Here is a 17889-nt window from a genome sequence, read left to right on the forward strand (position 1 = left end):
TCTTCATAAAGAACTGAGCGTACTTGGACAGTGATGGGTGTTGCAGTCATCTGTCTGAGAAGAAGGTCCCGTACAATCTGCTCCGCCATATTCTGGTGCCGGGTTTGTGCACGTTCTTGTTCGACCCTGACTTCCTCCACCACATGTGACAGAACACGTGTCCCAAGCCGACCAATCAGTGTGACCACCATCAACTGGAGTTGTAAAATGGAACATTTACTGATACTCATTGTTACAAACTTTAATGCTGAATGCATAATGAAATTATTTCCTAAAAATTGCTAGATTGCTGCTCTTTAGCTTTTTTTTAAAGGACTATGAGAACTTTGAAAAGGGTTAAAAATCAACAAGACTGTATCCGTACTTGGGCAGTTCTGTTCATTGCATGCCTGAGATTCCTTTCTGTCACCGGAACAGTCAGCGCCGCCATATTGTGGAGCCGGATTAGTGCAAGTTCTAGTTCTACCTTGACTTCCTCCGCCACAAGTGACAGAGCACGTGTCCCAGGCTGACCAATCAGTGAAACCTCCATCAACTATGGTAGACGTTAACTATTTTATATTTGTGTTTAACGGTGTTATGAGTTAAAATGCAATGTGATTGTCGAAATATTGTCAATATCTAAGACAGTAAACTGAAGGAAATAAATAAGAGAGAATTCTCCATGACAGATGTCTTTCATTTACACAATGAAAAAAAAAGAATAATGTGAACTTTGGCTTTAACAATGTTATAACGATAATACATTGAATTACTATTCATGGTTTTTCGTACTTGGACAAGCTTGAGTGTTGCAGTCCTGATTTTCCTCGTTGTCACCGGAACAAGCTGCGCCGCCGTATTGTGGGGCTGGGTTGGTGCAAGAACGAGTTCGCTTCTGTGTGCCTCCACCACATGTCACAGAACACGTGTCCCATTTAGACCAATCAGTGTAACCTCCATCAACTGGAAGTAAATTCAAATTTTGTGTTACCTGTTTGGAATAATGCTATATTTATCAGAGAATTTTCAATGTACAGCCAAACAACTTAATGTGAAATAAAGAATTAAAAGATACTGTCGAATCATATGCTTCTCATATAATTATTTTTGATTTAAACACTTAATCAAGGAAATTGTAATTTGTTCCACCAAGATCTTCTCTAAATTATTTATATTACCCTGAACATTTTTGTAAAGGTGGTCTCTGAAACTCAATTAACACTACCTTATACGCATGTCACATGCATTTTGGTAGTAGTTGTAATATACATATATGTATCAAAGTTTAAAAAAAGAATCTGTCTCTTCAAACTATATCAAATATTCAGAATTTGTAGAAAATTTATACTGTTGTCAACCACATATGCTCCCTAAGAAGCGAACAGGAATAAGTCAAAAAAATCAACCACATAAAACAAGGTTTAATGTGTTTCATCATCTTTTTGAAAAGCACTGCCAACATTACATTTTTTAAAATCAATATTTGAACAGCTCTTTATCCTTTTTTTAAATAGTGTGCACGTACTTGGACAGAATTGTGTGTTACAGTGTTGTGACTCTTTGTTGTCACCAACACAAGGGGCCCCGCCGTACTGGGGACTGGGCTTGGAACATGATCTTGTCCTGCTCTGAGAACCACCTCCACAGCTGACTGAGCAAGGCTCCCAGTCTGACCATTTAGTGTATCCTCCATCAACTGAAACGAAACAGCAATCAAAATATATTTTATGTATATAATTAAGTTGTTATCTGTAGCTGGTTACAAAAGATTTTGTTATTTCATATAATGCACATATACTGAAAGGAAAAAGAAACGCAGGGCAAACTTTCGAAGTGAATTAATGCTATTTTTTTCAAAGGTATTTTTCAGTATTGTTATCTATCATTTAAACTCATCTTTAATAAACAAGATACCAAAATCTCATTTGATTTTGACTGATAATTCATAAGTTATTGAATTTCATATGACGGTACCCCCCAAAAATTAAAATTAAAATTCGCAATATTTCCCTCGCGTGTCTATTAAAACCTTGATTTTCCTGTGCATGAAGTTCATAAGAGCGTTTATCTTTTACATAGGGATACTTATTCAACCCTTCCGACAGGGCAGCCCCTTGTTGGTCAAGTCTTACTGACGTCTTCAAACCCTAGCATCCAGTTAGTCTCACAGATTTTCAATTGGAAAAAAAGATAGAATTTACGGATGCCAGTTGATTTGGTAAATGTGAATATTTATGAGAAAGTCTTGACAAACTCTGACAACATTTTCCTGGGGGTGAACATGCTGAATAATTAGGCTTACGACGCACACGTGCGCGAGTGAGAGTATCGCCGACGTAAGGTTGACGAGCTCAGGGACTAAAAAAGAACAATGGATTTCTATCAGTTTTAGAGTGAATGTAATGCTTATGATTGCTTACAGTATTAGAATCTGTTTCAGTGGTAATACCGTGGCGATTATACAGGTGGCAGGATGAAAAACCTTATTTTCATATGACGTTGTTACGCTCCAACGTCACCGTCACGGTTGGTTGGAAACCATTTCTGTTCCTCTTTGACAACGTATAAATTGTTCTATGGCGGAAAATTAATAACAAACGGCACAGCAACGTGTTGTTGCCTTTTTCTTCACATAGGCAATTCAATTACTAGACCCCATGGGACTTCCATCAGCCGTACCATGATTACAAGAAATTCATATCGACTGTAAATACTAAAAAAAATTATGTGTATAACTCCAGTGCATCAAGAAGTTCTATAAAATCTGACATCATTAATATGCACGTGCTTTTGGCTTTTTATTACTTTTCCTAGCTGACGTCATACATTTCACGGTTGAGTAATTTGGAACACCGATTTTAGTGCACTGTAGCCAAGATATCCCTCTGACCAATTATCATAATTTTCGTCCACTCAGTCAAAAAAATTTCGCATATTATGTTACCCTGCTTTTCCATGGTTAAAGTTGAATTATAACATTTACCATAATCACAACTTGCAATAGATTACATATTCAAAAATAATACTGTACATGAATTCTATGTGAAGTAAAATACAAAGCATTATATACATACTTGGGCATTTGTGAGTGTTACAATCCTGAATTTCATCAGCTACTCCGCTACAAGCCTTCCCACCATATTGGGGAGCAGGGTTAGTACATGTCCTTTCACGCTCTTGTGATCCACCCCCGCATGTTTGAGAACATGGGGTCCAGTCTGCCCACTTAGAGTAACCGCCATCAACTGAAAAGAGGATCACGTTCAATATTACTCGCTGGTTTAAGGAAAAATTGACAGTTACACAAACATTTTCAGGATTTTTGTAAAAATGAGAGAAAATGATAATTATATAATCATATAGATCATCCCTGAAGCACGAAAGAATATTTTTATGAAATAAATTTGAATAAAATAGATATTTACTGGGACATTCTTGGGTGTTGCAATCTCTATTTTGTTTTGGGTCCCCACTACAAGACTTTCCGCCATATTGTGGGGCGGGGTTTGTGCAGGTACGTGATCGACTTTGGGATCCACCTCCGCATGTTACTGAACACGTGTCCCATTTACTCCAAACGCTGTACCCGCCGTCAACTAAAAGACACAATCAGTTTATTAGCATTTCTGAAAACGTTCTTTCTTTTGCAAATTAAAATTATAGATACAGGAAAAAAAAATCGAACAAGATAATAATTGGAAATAAGAATATACACCTTTGAAAGAAGAATGTCAATTATTACGTTAAAAAATAGTTTTAATTTGTTTATTTTCCCATAATTTTATATCTTTTAAGTAAACAACATAAATAGACTTAAATCTCTGGATCAAACAAATATAACCAAGAATAAATTCCAAACAAAATTGCATACTTGGACAGTTCTGAGTATTGCAATCCTGGCTTTCCTTCAGGTCCCCGGTACAATCTGCGCCACCATATCGAGGCTCGGGGTTTGTACACGTGCGTGTTCTTTCCTGAGATCCGCCACCACAGGACACGCTGCAGGTGCCCCATTTTCCCCAATCTGTAAGGCCTCCGTCAACTAAAACAGGTCAATATTTATTATTACATATTCCGAAGGTCTATTTAAAACTCTGAAGTATATACATTTTATGGAACCATTTTAGATTGTTAAAGGTAAGACATTTCTATGTTTTAACAAATTTTTTTGTTTGGTTTTAATTTTTAAGTCAATACCATTACACTTCTATAGTTTTTTTTACTTATGTATCTCTTCCGAGTTTTTGTAAACAAATTAAATTACATATATTACATTATACGTCATGATGTTTGAAATAACTTTCAAAGTATTTTCATTTACTTGGACAATTTTGTGTGTTGCAGTCTTGAATCTCAGAATCTGCGCCGGAACAGGAAGCCCCACCATGTTGAGGGGCGGGGTTAGTACATGTACGAGTTCGCTTCTGCAGTCCACCACCACAGGTAAGAGAGCATTTCTCCCAGTCAGTCCAAGCAGTGTAGCCACCGTCAACTGATCATCAATAAAGTATTATATCCTCTCTTTTGTAATGCACGGAAATACATTAAAGATCTTACCACAGGTGTAAAATACAAATATACAGAAATACAGTGTTTTCCTTACTTGGGCAGGGGTGGTCATTACAATCCTGGGCATGGTTCAGGTCACCAGAACAGTCTTTACCACCAAACTGAGGGGTGGGTTTGGTACAGGAGCGAGTTCTACTCTGTGATCCACCACCACAGGTAACAGAACAGGTGTCAAACTGGGTCCATTCAGTCATACCCCCATCAACTGAAATGCAATACTTTACTTTTCAAATTTCTTTACTTTTCCCTATGTTATTTACAAAAGATAATCATTCAAAAGAGTTCAAAACCCATAGAAATAAACAATATTTTCACCAATTATCTTTGCAGCAAAATAAATCTATTGTAAGCACAGAATGTTCATTTTTCTGATTGTGATTAGGGAAATTTTTTGTTAAGCAAGGATGTGCCCAATAATGTGCCCTGCTTGTGACTCTCTTTTCAAAGGTATATATTTTGTGTAAATAATTATCAAAACTTTGTATATGTATGAATAATTAAGCGTACTTGGACAGTTTAGTGTATTGCAGTCTCTAGCCTCGGTTGTCTCCCCTGTACATGGTTTTCCGCCGAACTGAGGCGCTGGATTTGTACATTTTCGGCTGCGTTTCTGTTCACCTCCTCCACATGTGACTGTACAAGTTCCCCAATCCGACCAATCGCCGAATTTGCCATCAACTATTTGAAAATATATCAACATGCATTTTTGCTAAACAACAAGAAAATTCATTTATATTGTAGAAAACATTCTCCAAATTGGTCTGACATGTATCGCACAAAGGCAGAGGAATACCAGATTCTGTAACAGAGGTAAATCTTATTTTTTGTTATATCTTCTGCGATGGTTCTTACTGGGACATTCCTGTTTGTTACAGGTTGTAGTCTGTGAGGCAGCTGCCGTGCAGTCCTTCCCGCCAAATTTAGGGGCAGGGTTGGTGCAGGTGCGTGTTCTCTGTTTGGTTCCTCCACCGCATGTTACTGAACAAGTGTCCCATTTACTCCAGTCAGAATAATCTCCATCAACTAGGATATATCAAATTGTCAAAGAACGGTCAGAACATGGAGAATGATTGGAATTGAATCAAAATACAAAACAAAAATTGGTTAACAGCTGTAATGTTTTAATGTAAAAACTAGTGGAATTAAGGAAACTAACTTGGACATTCCTGTGCGTTACATTTGTCTCGCTGGATGTAATCTCCGGTACAATTCTTCCCGTTGTATTGCGGCTTGGGGCTGTTACAGAGTCTTCCTCTGGCTCGTGATCCACCACCACAAGAGGCAGAACATGGCGTCCAAAAACTCCACTTACTGAAACCACCGTCGACTGAAACAGTTCAACACATGATATCCACGTCTTGCAGACCGATATATCTTATCAGATAATAACTTATAGGGTATTGAAATAATAAATTAATGCAGCATTCAGTAGCAAATTAATTTTATTTGAAGTTATTTCTCTCGCACTGTCTGAACTACTTACCCGGACAATTGATATTTTTACAGGTTATGGTGTACCCTGAGCTGCCTACACAGTCTTTGCCGCCATGAGCAGGAGCTGGGTTGGTACAAGATCTGCGCTTGGTCATCTTTCCGAAACCACAGGTCACTGAGCAGCCACTGTAAGGTGTCCAGTCAGTCCAGCCTCCATCCACTATAAATGATGATATGTTTAAGAGCAGTGTTTCCCGATGATCAAATTTGAGGTAAAACTATTCAAACAAAACAGTTGGTCAATACAATATTAACCAATCATAGATTTGTTTAATCTGCAGAAACCATGAAGAAGGCTCGAAAATCTATCCTGTGTACCGATATTTTCGCATGCGAGTACATGTACAAATACCTAGAGTTCTCTGAATTAAGAGAATATAACTTATTGAACATGAGAACAAAGTCCTTACATTGATAATGACCGGGAAATGCTACTAGGGCATTTCAAGGTGTTATTTTTAAGGGATTCTCTGTTTTGATATGTCAATGTGTCTGTGTGGGTATGAAAGTTACCAGAACTCATGTATTTCTGGATTAATATATGCAAACAAGGTATTTCTGGGTACATAGGTTACTTGGATATTTTTGGTATATACTGTAAACGTACATATAAATTATCGCATTCAAAATTTAGCGCAATCTTCCTCCTTAATTGAATAGCGTAATCATAAATCAGCGCAACTGAGTTTTTAAAATCATGCATTAGTTTTAATCATGTATATTAGCTTGTACATGAATTAGCGAAGATGAACCAGGGAGAAAGGCGCTAAAATATTATAACCACCTCAACAAGTAGTTTTACAGTAAGCAACCAGAACATTTCTGAATACAAGTATATGAAACCGGGACATTTCTCGGTATAGAAGTAATCGGGAGATTTCCAATTATATTAATTACCGGACATTTCTTTCGGAACATTTATGAAGATAAAACAAATTGGGGCATTTCTGGATTTATGTATGTAAGCTAATGGAGCATTACTGGGTGTATACTTTACCAGGGTATTTCTGGGTATACAAGTTAATAGGATATATCTCAGTATATAAATTACCGGGATATTTCAGGGTTTACAAGGTATCGAGTCATTCCTGTACAAGTATATAAATAAGGAGGTAATAAATGAGCAATTTAATGGAACATTTCTAGAATAAAAGTCACAGGGACATCTCTAGGATAAAAGTTACAGGGACATTTCTGGGTAGATAAGAAACCGGAACAATTCTTTGTATTTAACACTCCGGGATATTTATTAGTGTATGTAAGTTAGCGGGACAATTTTGCATATAAAACAATGTAACCGGGACATTTCTGAGTATTAGCACATTCCTTGTATACAATATACCGGGCCTTTTCTGGGTATATAAATTACCAGGAAGTTTTGGGTGTATGTATCTGGGACATTTCTGGGTATACAAGTAACCGGGACATTTCTGGGTTATAAGTAACCGGGACATTTCTGAGTTTATAACTTACTAGGAAATTTTGGGGGAAAAAGTCTTCTTGGTTACTAGTATGTTTTACCGTGACGTTTCTGGGCTGTATTTTACCGCTAAATATATGTTACCAGGCAGAATTTGTGGTTAAGTAAATAGCTGGAATATTTAGGTATAGTGTTAGATTTACATCCATCTGTGTATCCATCGGGGTATTTCTTGATTATAGGCAAAAAGGGAGTTTTCTAGATTGTAAGTAAGCGATGCTTTCCTGGTTTGTATTTAAGCAGGGCATTTTAAGGGTTGTCATTTACCGGCACATTTCTGTGTGTTGCAGTAGCGACCGTCAAGATCCAATCCAGCGCAGTCTTTCCCGCCATGTTTAGGCGCCGGATTGGAACACGTCCTTGCTCTTGTCTGCTTGCCTGTTCCGCATTCCTTGGAGCATTTTGTCCATTTACCCCATGTTCCCCAGTTTCCATGTACTGTTTAAATGAAAATTTAATTTCCCAAGGAATCATTGTATTACTATACTTCAATCTATTTTCCTCTAAAATTCCAAACTTTTAGAAAAAAAAAATCTTATGGGAAAAAACCACATCTTAAAAATCTTATGGAAAACTTTCAGTTTTATGAATTTATCAGTCATTAAATACAACTGTAGTTTAAATATAAACTACCGTATAAGCAGAATATTTAGCGAGGATTTAATTTTGGCATTATTGGCGGGGGTGATGAGATCGCTAAAATTGGATATCGCTAAAAATTAATTAAGTTTTATTTGTAATAGCTTCTTAAGTGAGCATTTTTAAATTGCTAAAATTACTTCTCGCTAAAAATAAAATACCAATTTTAAGGACGAATCGTTAAATTTGCGTCTCGCTAAAACTTCCACTTATACGGTAGCAAAAATATGCATATGTGATTTGTATTGAAGTGTCTTTGTCGTGTCTTGCATATTGTTTTTTTTCTCTTATGAATAAGAGATGTTGAAAATTTTTACTATAAAATTATACTTTTGACTTTCGACGGTTGATTTTCGCCGTTACCACTATGTTTCACCTTTGTATTTTAAGAATGAACAGAATTAAATATGCATGACTGTAAATCTGTAGAGTTTAGATTTAATTTTTGAGGAAATTATTCTAGATTAGTTTTGGACAGGAAAACACCTTCAAAAAATTGATGTATCAAAGGAATACCTGGACAGGCCTGTGTGTTACAGTATCTCCCGTCTGTGTCTACTCCTACGCAGTCCTTTCCTCCGTTCTTTGCGGCGGGGTTGTTACACAACCGTTTGCGGGTTTGTTTGCCGGTGCCACAGGGATTTGAGCACGATGTCCATGCACCCCACTTGCCCCAGTTACCGTTTACTGTAAATTACAAATCGTATTTATACAATTACTGTCACCTACATGTCTCATATTCTTCAACAAAAAAGAAAGAGAGGGGTAAAGAACGCAAAAAAAAACAAAACAAACAAATACAACAAAGTTCATTACAAGATATCGAAAAAAATGATCATGAAAGCATGATTTTTTTCCCTTGAAAGTTTAATTCTAATTGTTTAATTACCAGCACAGCCTTGGGAATTGCAAGTCTGAGTTTGTGTGTAGGATCCAACACATTTCTTGCCACCGTCTTTTGGAACCGGATTGTTACACAACCTGCCTCTAGCACGAGTTCCTCCACCACAATTCTTGGAACAGGGAGACCAAGACGACCACTTGCTGAAGCCACCATCAACTAAAAAATTAAAAGTATTAAATGTGTCAGTTTTATGTTATTATTGTAAAATTTATGGATAATTTGTAAAATTATAAAATCTATCTACTGTAAGAAGTATAAGTATTTTACATCAAGATGTTCTAAGTAAAACAATTACAAGTAAATGCATAGTTCAATATATGTTTAACCTTCTGTTTTCCTGATTTTGCTATATTTATGCAAGAAAGAAAAAAGATCTCCAGCTGAGTTTCTTGAAACGATCATCCCTTTTTTTTAAACTCAAAATGATGGTCAAACTTGTTGTTATAAGGTACCACTACATGTAAATATCATCATACCTGGGCAGTTGACATTTTTGCAGACGACAGTGAACCCTGAGCTACCATCACAGTCTTTCCCGCCGTTTGTTGGGGCGGGGTTGTTACAGTATCGTCGCCTTGTCATCTTACCATAACCACAGGTCACTGAGCATGCGCTGTAAGAGCTCCACTTGCTCCATCCTCCATTAACTGTAAATGATACAGTGTAAGTATAGATGATATCAAATTTCATTATAAAAAATCCTATATAAATGGTCTTATGAAAGCAGTTTCTGATATACTAAGACATAAAATATTGTTCTTCGATGATTTTGAATACGATACATATTTATTTTATTTTTGATAATGCTGATAATATTGGCTACATTAATTTTGTAGCATTGTTGCACTGATGAATTATTATTAGGATCATGTTTTAAGGAATGATAAGACCTTAAAATTAGGATGACATGGTTTTGTTGCTATGATATCAGTATTTGCATTAGCATCATAAGTGGAAAACTGGTTGTTGTAAAGATGTTACTAGTTTTTGTGGGGTGTGCTGGTATATTTGCTGTGATGATTTTTGTCGAGTGATGGAGGTGGCAATGTGTGTATACTCACCAGCACAGTATTTTGTAGGATAGCATGTAGAAGTTGATTTAGAGCTTCCGGAACAGGATGTTCCGCCATATTTTGGTGCGGGATTTGAACAAGTTCTTGTTCGAGTTCTGGTTCCTTTGCTAGAAGAACTTGTCTTACATGCCACAGAACAGCTCGACCACGACGACCAAGCAGCCCAATTACCATTAACTACAATTCAGGAAATTCCTTATACATTGTATGAAGCACTTTATGGGCGTCGTTAATCTTTTTATTTATGCACAGAACTGGAGTCATAAAAAATTTGGATGCAAATTGCATACAAATAGATTTTGAGTAGACGTTATCCATTAGCATAACGACGAAAATCAGTCAGATTTGAAATAATAAGGTATGATTACCTGTACATGCATCACTGATATTCTAAAACTGTGCTTTTTATCATTTTATTCTAAAGTATCTAAATATGATATTATATAAATGCTGAAATGTGAGTATAAAGGAGGCTCCCAAATTAAAATGAACTTTTTTCAATGATGACATACTTGGCAGTGGTTTGGCACAATCTTCATTTACTTTTCCGTCACGATCGTCATCTATAAACAGAAGACGTAAATAAAGCTTCCTCTATGACATATGTAGAACAACCATTGGCATTAAATTTTAATGGCTATTTTTATATGACAAATTGCTTTTCAAAAAATCACTATTAGTACGAAGACGGTACTTGAACTTTTCCTATATGATATAATTGGGCCAGGATTGATTAATCGACCTCTAACCTTTGTTTTTGTTTTCTGTTTTACAGATTATATTAGTCTTTTTCTACATGATATATTTGGTCCAGGATTGATAAATTGACCTCTGACCTTTATTTTTGTTTTCTGTTGTACAGATTTCCTCGTCTATCTTGCCGTCACAATCGTTATCAATACCATCACCGTCTACAGATTTGGTGGGCGTGCATGGCTATACAAAGAAAAATTGTTTATTTTCATTGGTGTATGTTTCTAACTAATAGAAAATTTTATAAACTTTTTTCTCCTATCGTACCTTACTATTAGAATTTACATTTTATGATTTTTAGTTACAGATAATCAAAGGAAGAAAATTAATCATAAATTTTATTTCAATGAAGAAGAAAACGTACAGCGTTAACTTTTCCCATTCTCATCCCAGTACTAAATCCATAGGTCTCGTATCTAGCCTGTCCGTATAGGTACCCTCCAAAAATGGAGATGGGGGACGTGTGCATAACCGTATGTGATCCCTGAGAAACAGGCACATAACCTCCCACTAGATCCGTGCCCGCGATTTTATTATACTTTGTAGATGATGGGAAGGCTTTTCCATCCAAACGAAGTCCTTTGACCTCTGAGCTCTTGGCAATGAACATGAAGTAGTTATTATAAGAACCGAGCGAGTATTTTGGTGTAGCGAAAGTGTAATCAGCGCCATATTGTTCGATGGGAGGGATAATCATCATGGCGGGGTCAGACAGCTCTGATGATTTCTGCTGTGACTGGACGAACTGGACTACCATGATGGGCTTCGTCGACTTGACAAAACAATACGCGGTGGATGGAATCTTTTTCTGAACCACCTGACCAGCTGTAAGAGTGAAAGACGACTTGTATCCACCGGAAATGGTGACTGTTGTTCCGCTCTCACTTCCGATGAATTTGAAGTAGTCTCCGACGGTTCGTTTGGGAATAGGTACTGTGGCAAACTCCTTACCCCAAGTATTGACCGGTATCATCTGTTCCACCAGATGGTCGGAAGATGTACCGGTACCGATGTTTGTTTTACGGTTTCCTGAGAACACGGCCACCGGTTTGTTTGCCACCACCCGTGTACCGGTGAAATCACCTTTTGCGGTCGTGAGCTGCCACGTGCTATATTTATCTAGTTTCTCTGAGACAGTGTTTCCCTTATAATATTTTTTGCCACCATAGGATACATATTTCGACCCGAGACTGCTGCCGAAGTTCACACTCACTGAAGTTCCGTCATGTGCTCCGACCACCAGAAGTTGTGATTGGTAGGTAGATGGGTACCAGGAAACTAGGTAGTAGTCATTTGAAATGACGTCAGTGGGAAGGGCGACAAATCCGTCACAGGAGTACAGTTCCTTATTGATTCCATAAACGACGACCTCATCCGTAGCTCGGATTAGAATACCTTTGGTTCCCTTAGCTGAACCGTCCATTCTGATTTTCTGGTCAAGGAAGAGTTGTTTGACTTGACCCTTAGAGATGGTGAAGCTTGACCGGATGTAGGGCTTTGTAGATTTGGGGGACTGGACACTAACGCTGACCTTTTTACTGGAGCTTGTGGTTATAAAAAGCTCTACTTTCATGTTGAGGTTGATGTTTTGCATAAAGCCAATGATAAATTCCGTACCTCTGTTGTCGGGAGCTCCTGAATAAGAAGACAATATAATTGAATGCTTCTTTAAGACATTAAATCAATTCTTTGTGATATTACATTATATCAAAGAATATGACTTAATTCTAAATGAAACATCTCTCTTTAGGAGTAGTGTCAATGTTGAAAAAGCATTCAGTGATAAATTCAATCAATTGCCTTCATTCCTTACCTTGCAGTGGCACTGTCACTGAAAACAATAGATACATATTGGTTATTTAAACGTTTTAACATGCATGTCAGAAATATAAAAGCAGTGAAAGTGAGAATTTATAAAAAATATCTGTTATAGTATTTTATGGATATAAGTAGATCTATTCGTTTGCATTGTACGTTTTATGAACAGTCATTCAGGAAAACAAAATGTTACATTTGTGCAAAAAGAAAAAAAAGACAATAGTATTACCTAAACTCTTTGGCGTTTTTATAGGAACTGAAAAAAATGCATGTACCTAATTAATAGTAGCTGCAAATCACGACCTCCTTATCGATAGAAAATTTCAGCAATTTCTTCTTTATAATCGAAAGTTTTAAAAACTTTTTTTATTTCATCAAGACATTAATAGCATAGCGTCCAAGCAATTTACATTTTGTGAAACATTGTTGTGTTTTATATTGCTTTATATTTGAAATTGTATATGCTTTGTTTAATAGCTAAATCAAGTTCTACATAAGAATTTAAGTTAATATAATATACAAAATAATAACAATGACTTTTTTTTTACAAACCTGGGCATGCCTTGGTGTTACAATAACGCCCGTCCACGGACAAACCGCTACACGTTTTCCCACCATTACTGGGTTTAGGGTTGGTACATGACCTTGACCTAGATTGTTTTCCAGTTCCGCACGTTTTGCTACAAGATGCCCAAGATCCCCATGAAGACCAGGCACCGTTTACTGCAAGAAAATAGCAACTATCCTTGTAAAGAACATAAATAATGTCTCTAAAAACTAAATTTTATAAACGATTGAATTTAATACAATGAAAACTTTAAGGTAGCCTTAATATTCATATGTGTAAATACATGTTTGAATGGTATGAACATGTATATGTATGTCAGGTGTTTCTGTGTTTATGTTTGTATATATAGTATACACATGTGTAAATTTTAGTTATCATTTCTAAGATGTACTAACTACATTATGTAGTAAAGATATGCATACATTAAACTCTATCAAAGCAACTAAATTTTTTGTAATGGAGTCATTCTTTCCCACTAAGTACTACATAATTATATAGTATTATACACAATGGGCCATGCTCACATACAGTTTAAATTTTAGGGCAGTTTGCATAGCATTTGAATTTATACTATAGATAACTTATAAATCATGAATACACGAGAATGTAGATTGGGCTGCACTATAGTGAAGGTTCCCTGTATCCATTTCTTTCATTTAAAGACTGTTTTCCTTCCTTCCTTTACAAGGTAAAGTGCTTCTCTTACTTTATTTCTTGGGATGTGATCGTTTGTTTCATTTTATTGTTTGCTATTTTTTTTATCTTCACTTTGTTTTAACTTACCGATGCAGCCTTGGGAATTGCAAGTTTGAGTTTGCAAGTAGGACCCCACACATTTTTTACCACCGTCTTTTGGGGCCGGGTTGTTACACAGCCTACCACGGGTACGAGATCCACCCCCGCATTTCTTAGAACATGGAGTCCAAGCAGACCATGCACTAAAACCACCATTTACTGAAAAACGAAACAAAATAAATAGAACACACTAAATATTAAAGAAAATTTATGATTTTCGAATATAATCCATATTCATGTACATGAATATTGTATCTTATATCATAAGCACATTTTAATGTCATTAGATTTTAGGCATTTCTCTCAAATTATCGTATGTGCTAGCATTATTGGATGTGTGGAAATACATTGATGTGCTAAATGATAACTTATTAAACTCTTTGATGAAATTTCTCCTACAAATTATCACTGCAACATCAGGTCAAGTTACCATTGTTTAAATCAGGTCAAGTTGTCACTGTTATATCAGGTTAAGTATTCACTATCATATCAGATCAAGATGTCACTGTTATATATCAGGTCAAGTTGCCACTGTTATATCAGGTCAAGTATTCACTATTATGTCAGGTCAAAATGTCACTGTTATATATCAGGTCAAGTTGCCACTGTTATATCAGGTCAAGTTGTCTCCGTTATTTCAGGTCAAGTTTACTGTTTCATCCAGTCATTATTATTAAATCATGGCAGGTTGCCACTTCTACAATAGGTCAAGTTGCCAGTTTTACGTCAGGTTTAGCCCGTCATGCACTATTACTTCGAGTCAAGTTGCAAATGTTACGTCAAAACAAGTTTCCATGGTTATGTCAGGTTAAGTTGTCACTGTTACATCAAGTCACATTGTTACTGCTATATTAGGTCAGTTTTATTTGCCATTATTAATTTAGGTCGATCGTCAAGAAAAAAATCTGGTTTAATATTGTTGACATGCTACTTACACTGCAGAAGCCACGTAAAAATAAAGAGACGGTGAGTTTTACAATCTGTCTCAACAGAATTACATTTTTGTTCTGTCGTCTAAGTAATAATTTTCCTAACTGAACAATTGATACAATAATCCATTAGATATTTTCTTACCTGGACAGTTCACATTTTTGCAGACAACAGTGAACCCGGAGCTTCCCACACAGTCTTTGCCACCATTAGCAGGCTTGGGATTGTTACAGTATCTACGCCTCGTCATCTTTCCGTAACCACAGGTCACTGAGCATGCGCTGTAGGAGCTCCAGCTGCTCCATCCTCCATTAACTGAAACCAATATCAGTAATTCTTTTCTTTTGTCAAAAGGAAAGCTGATGTTGAGGAATATGTTTACAAAACTTTAATAATTTTATAAACCTTATTGAGTTATATTCTGTCTATAGTGTTTTTTCTTATAATGGTGATGATCACGATGGTGGTGCTAGTGACAATGATGATGATGATAATAATGATGATGGTGATAATAATGATGATGATGATGTTGATGTTTATGTCGAAGAATCATAATGATTATAATAATAGTTGTAGATTGATCACGCACCTGCACAGAACTTGGAAGGGATACAGGTGGAGGTTATTTTGGAGCTCCCTGAACAGGATTTGCCTCCATATTTGGGTGCAGGATTTGTACAACTTCTTTTTCTTGTCCTGACTCCGATGCTTAAATAGCTTGTTTTACATGACACAGAGCAACTCGACCATGATGACCACGATGTCCATTTACCATTTACTATAAAGCAGAAAATGTTTGGGAAGATTTAAGAGAAAGAACTGTATAGCTTTATTTTCTAATCTCTTGATTTTCGAAGACTTCCTTTAAAACACAAATCTGTAAACGTGATTGAAATGCAAATTAAGTACAAAAACTATATGCTCATTCTTAATTGTAAATTCTCAAATTTTATAAGATACTTTTCAAATAGTGTATGAATTACAATGTATATGATTTATTGTGCTTAATTATGATTTTTCTAACCTGGGCATGTCTTTGTGTTACAGTAACGTCCGTCCACGGACAAACCGCTACAGGATTTCCCGCCATTACTAGGTTTAGGATTGGTACATGACCTTGACCTAGTTTGCTTCCCTGTTCCGCATGACTTGCTACATTTTGACCAAGATCCCCAAGATGACCAGGCACCATTAACTAAAAAAAAGCAATGCCATATAGATAATGAACAATCACAATGTTTCCTATAAGTGCACGTAAACGTAAAAAAGACAAGGATGTATTTAAGGTTTCAGAGAAGAAAATCTAAGTTCTGTAAATCTATATATCGTTCCTTGACCAATCCCTTGCAGAGTTGATATCAAAAGAGTGAAGGAAAAAAGTAAGAAAATGGGAGTAATTGTGATATGATTTTATATTTGGCGCTTAATAAGTGTACGCATTAACCAGAGACCCGTCCTTCTTCGGAAATGCTGGATCATTATAATACCTACCGACGCAGCTCTTGGTGTTGCAATATCGGCTCTGGCTAGAGGAACCACTGCAACTTGAGCCCCCATTCTTCGGTGCCGGGTTTGTACATGAGCGTTTCCGAGTTTGTTTACCGGTTCCGCATGGCTTGCTGCAGGAAGACCAGGATCCCCATGACGACCATTTACCATTCACCCGTGTCACTTTAATAACAAAGATGACGGAGTCGTAATTTAAGAAGACAAATGTGGTGCAAATCAGGTTAAAATGTTTATTTCCTAAATCGCTACAGTACCAAAGTTTTCTCACAACTTTGCGAGTTTAGATGCAACAAATAAGTACTAAATGTGCCCAAGTTATATAATGCTTCATCGAGCTCTAAACATAAGGAAAATCTTCGAAAAACAGACACGATGAATCATTACCCCTTTTTGTCGGCGTGTTTATTGTGATATTTTTTGTGTGGTACATCAACTTACGGAAACCTTTGAAGAAAACGCTTTGGTGTGAAATAAAATACCATTTAACTTGTTAGAAATATCATTATGATTTATGATAAAACTGTTTTTTTTAATGCTCAATAGAGAACTCTTCTTGTTTTCAACAAACATTGTTTAAAATAAATTGTACATAATATTATTGGATTTCGTTTTTCACAACACTACCTTTCACAGACAATGATTTCTCATATTCTTAACCAATTCTAATTCAAAACATTTCAGACGATATAAAAAGAAACAGAATTTAAAGTCTGTAATAAATTGAGACTCTTAAATGTCGTGTCAACAGAACCATTCTTATTTTAATAATGCCCTTTGTGTTCCCTTTACTTAAATTTTTTTAGAGTCCAAAAATGACCAATCCCTGGCTTAATTTAGTTCTTAGAGCTCTGTTTATTTGAAGACTTTTGAGGGTTTTTTAAAAAATCGTTAATTTCAAATTGCAAGCCTGTATGAACTATGGATTTAGTGAACAATAAAGTTACAATTTATTTGGAGGAATCTGATAATGACGACGCAGACTTACGACGATGGCGGAAGGTGGGAAAGGGATTGAAAAAATAATTGAAATAAAAATTCTCGGAAAATAAAATCATGTAGATGTATATATTCTCCCTCAAAATTTATCTTGCGACTTCCCCGCAAGGAATGAATACAAACTTAAGGATGATAAGAATAGATCGATGACGTATTAGGTGGACTATAAATAACACTGTTTAACTCAAGTTATCTACCTTGCAAATTGACGAGATTTTTTCCCATTGAATATTGTCAGGATAACATGCATATTTTTTTGGCCGTGAGATTACAATACTAGATAGTTAGTGTTCTTCAAACACATTTCATTTTTATAATCATGTGATGACTGACTCTAAGAAAAAAAATTGGTAGTCAGGATTTTTATGGTTTGAGCTCA

The 17889-nt window shown here is 36.1% G+C and overlaps 1 protein-coding gene across 1 annotated transcript; it reads right to left on the reverse strand.

Annotated features, from left to right (window-relative positions):
* Positions 1-3: 3 nt before the first annotated feature.
* On the reverse strand, positions 4-16562 carry LOC133193004 (SCO-spondin-like). Its single transcript, XM_061329006.1, has 28 exons — positions 16493-16562; positions 16030-16200; positions 15595-15783; positions 15150-15320; positions 14064-14234; positions 13265-13435; positions 12708-12725; positions 11259-12529; positions 10978-11077; positions 10654-10704; positions 10130-10318; positions 9545-9715; positions 9054-9224; positions 8681-8851; positions 7793-7963; positions 6035-6205; positions 5708-5878; positions 5404-5574; positions 5059-5229; positions 4586-4756; positions 4304-4474; positions 3854-4024; positions 3408-3578; positions 3057-3227; positions 1508-1678; positions 775-945; positions 365-535; positions 4-194 (listed from the first exon to the last, which is right to left on the reverse strand). Exons 1-28 carry the CDS (start codon positions 16560-16562, stop codon positions 4-6), a joined length of 5499 nt encoding a protein of 1832 aa, XP_061184990.1.
* Between the last annotated feature and the right edge of the window lie 1327 nt (positions 16563-17889).

This window comes from Saccostrea echinata, unplaced genomic scaffold (assembly GCF_033153115.1).
Source record: "Saccostrea echinata isolate AGI-Se365-2 ecotype Australia unplaced genomic scaffold, CSIRO_AGI_Sech_v1 ptg000025l, whole genome shotgun sequence".
Lineage (NCBI taxonomy): Eukaryota > Metazoa > Mollusca > Bivalvia > Ostreida > Ostreidae > Saccostrea > Saccostrea echinata.

Excerpts from the sequence above, each read along its gene's own strand:
- LOC133193004 (XM_061329006.1), bottom strand. The coding sequence starts at position 16,562 with ATGGGGGCTCAAGTTGCAGTGGTTCCTCTAGCCAGAGCCGATATTGCA. Across the intron at positions 10,705-10,977 it reads AACAGAAAACAAAAATAAAG|ATGACGATCGTGACGGAAAA; the intron begins GTCAGAGGTCAA and ends TTCTGTTTATAG. Across the intron at positions 7,964-8,680 it reads TAACACACAGGCCTGTCCAG|TACATGGAAACTGGGGAACA; the intron begins GTATTCCTTTGA and ends TCATTTAAACAG.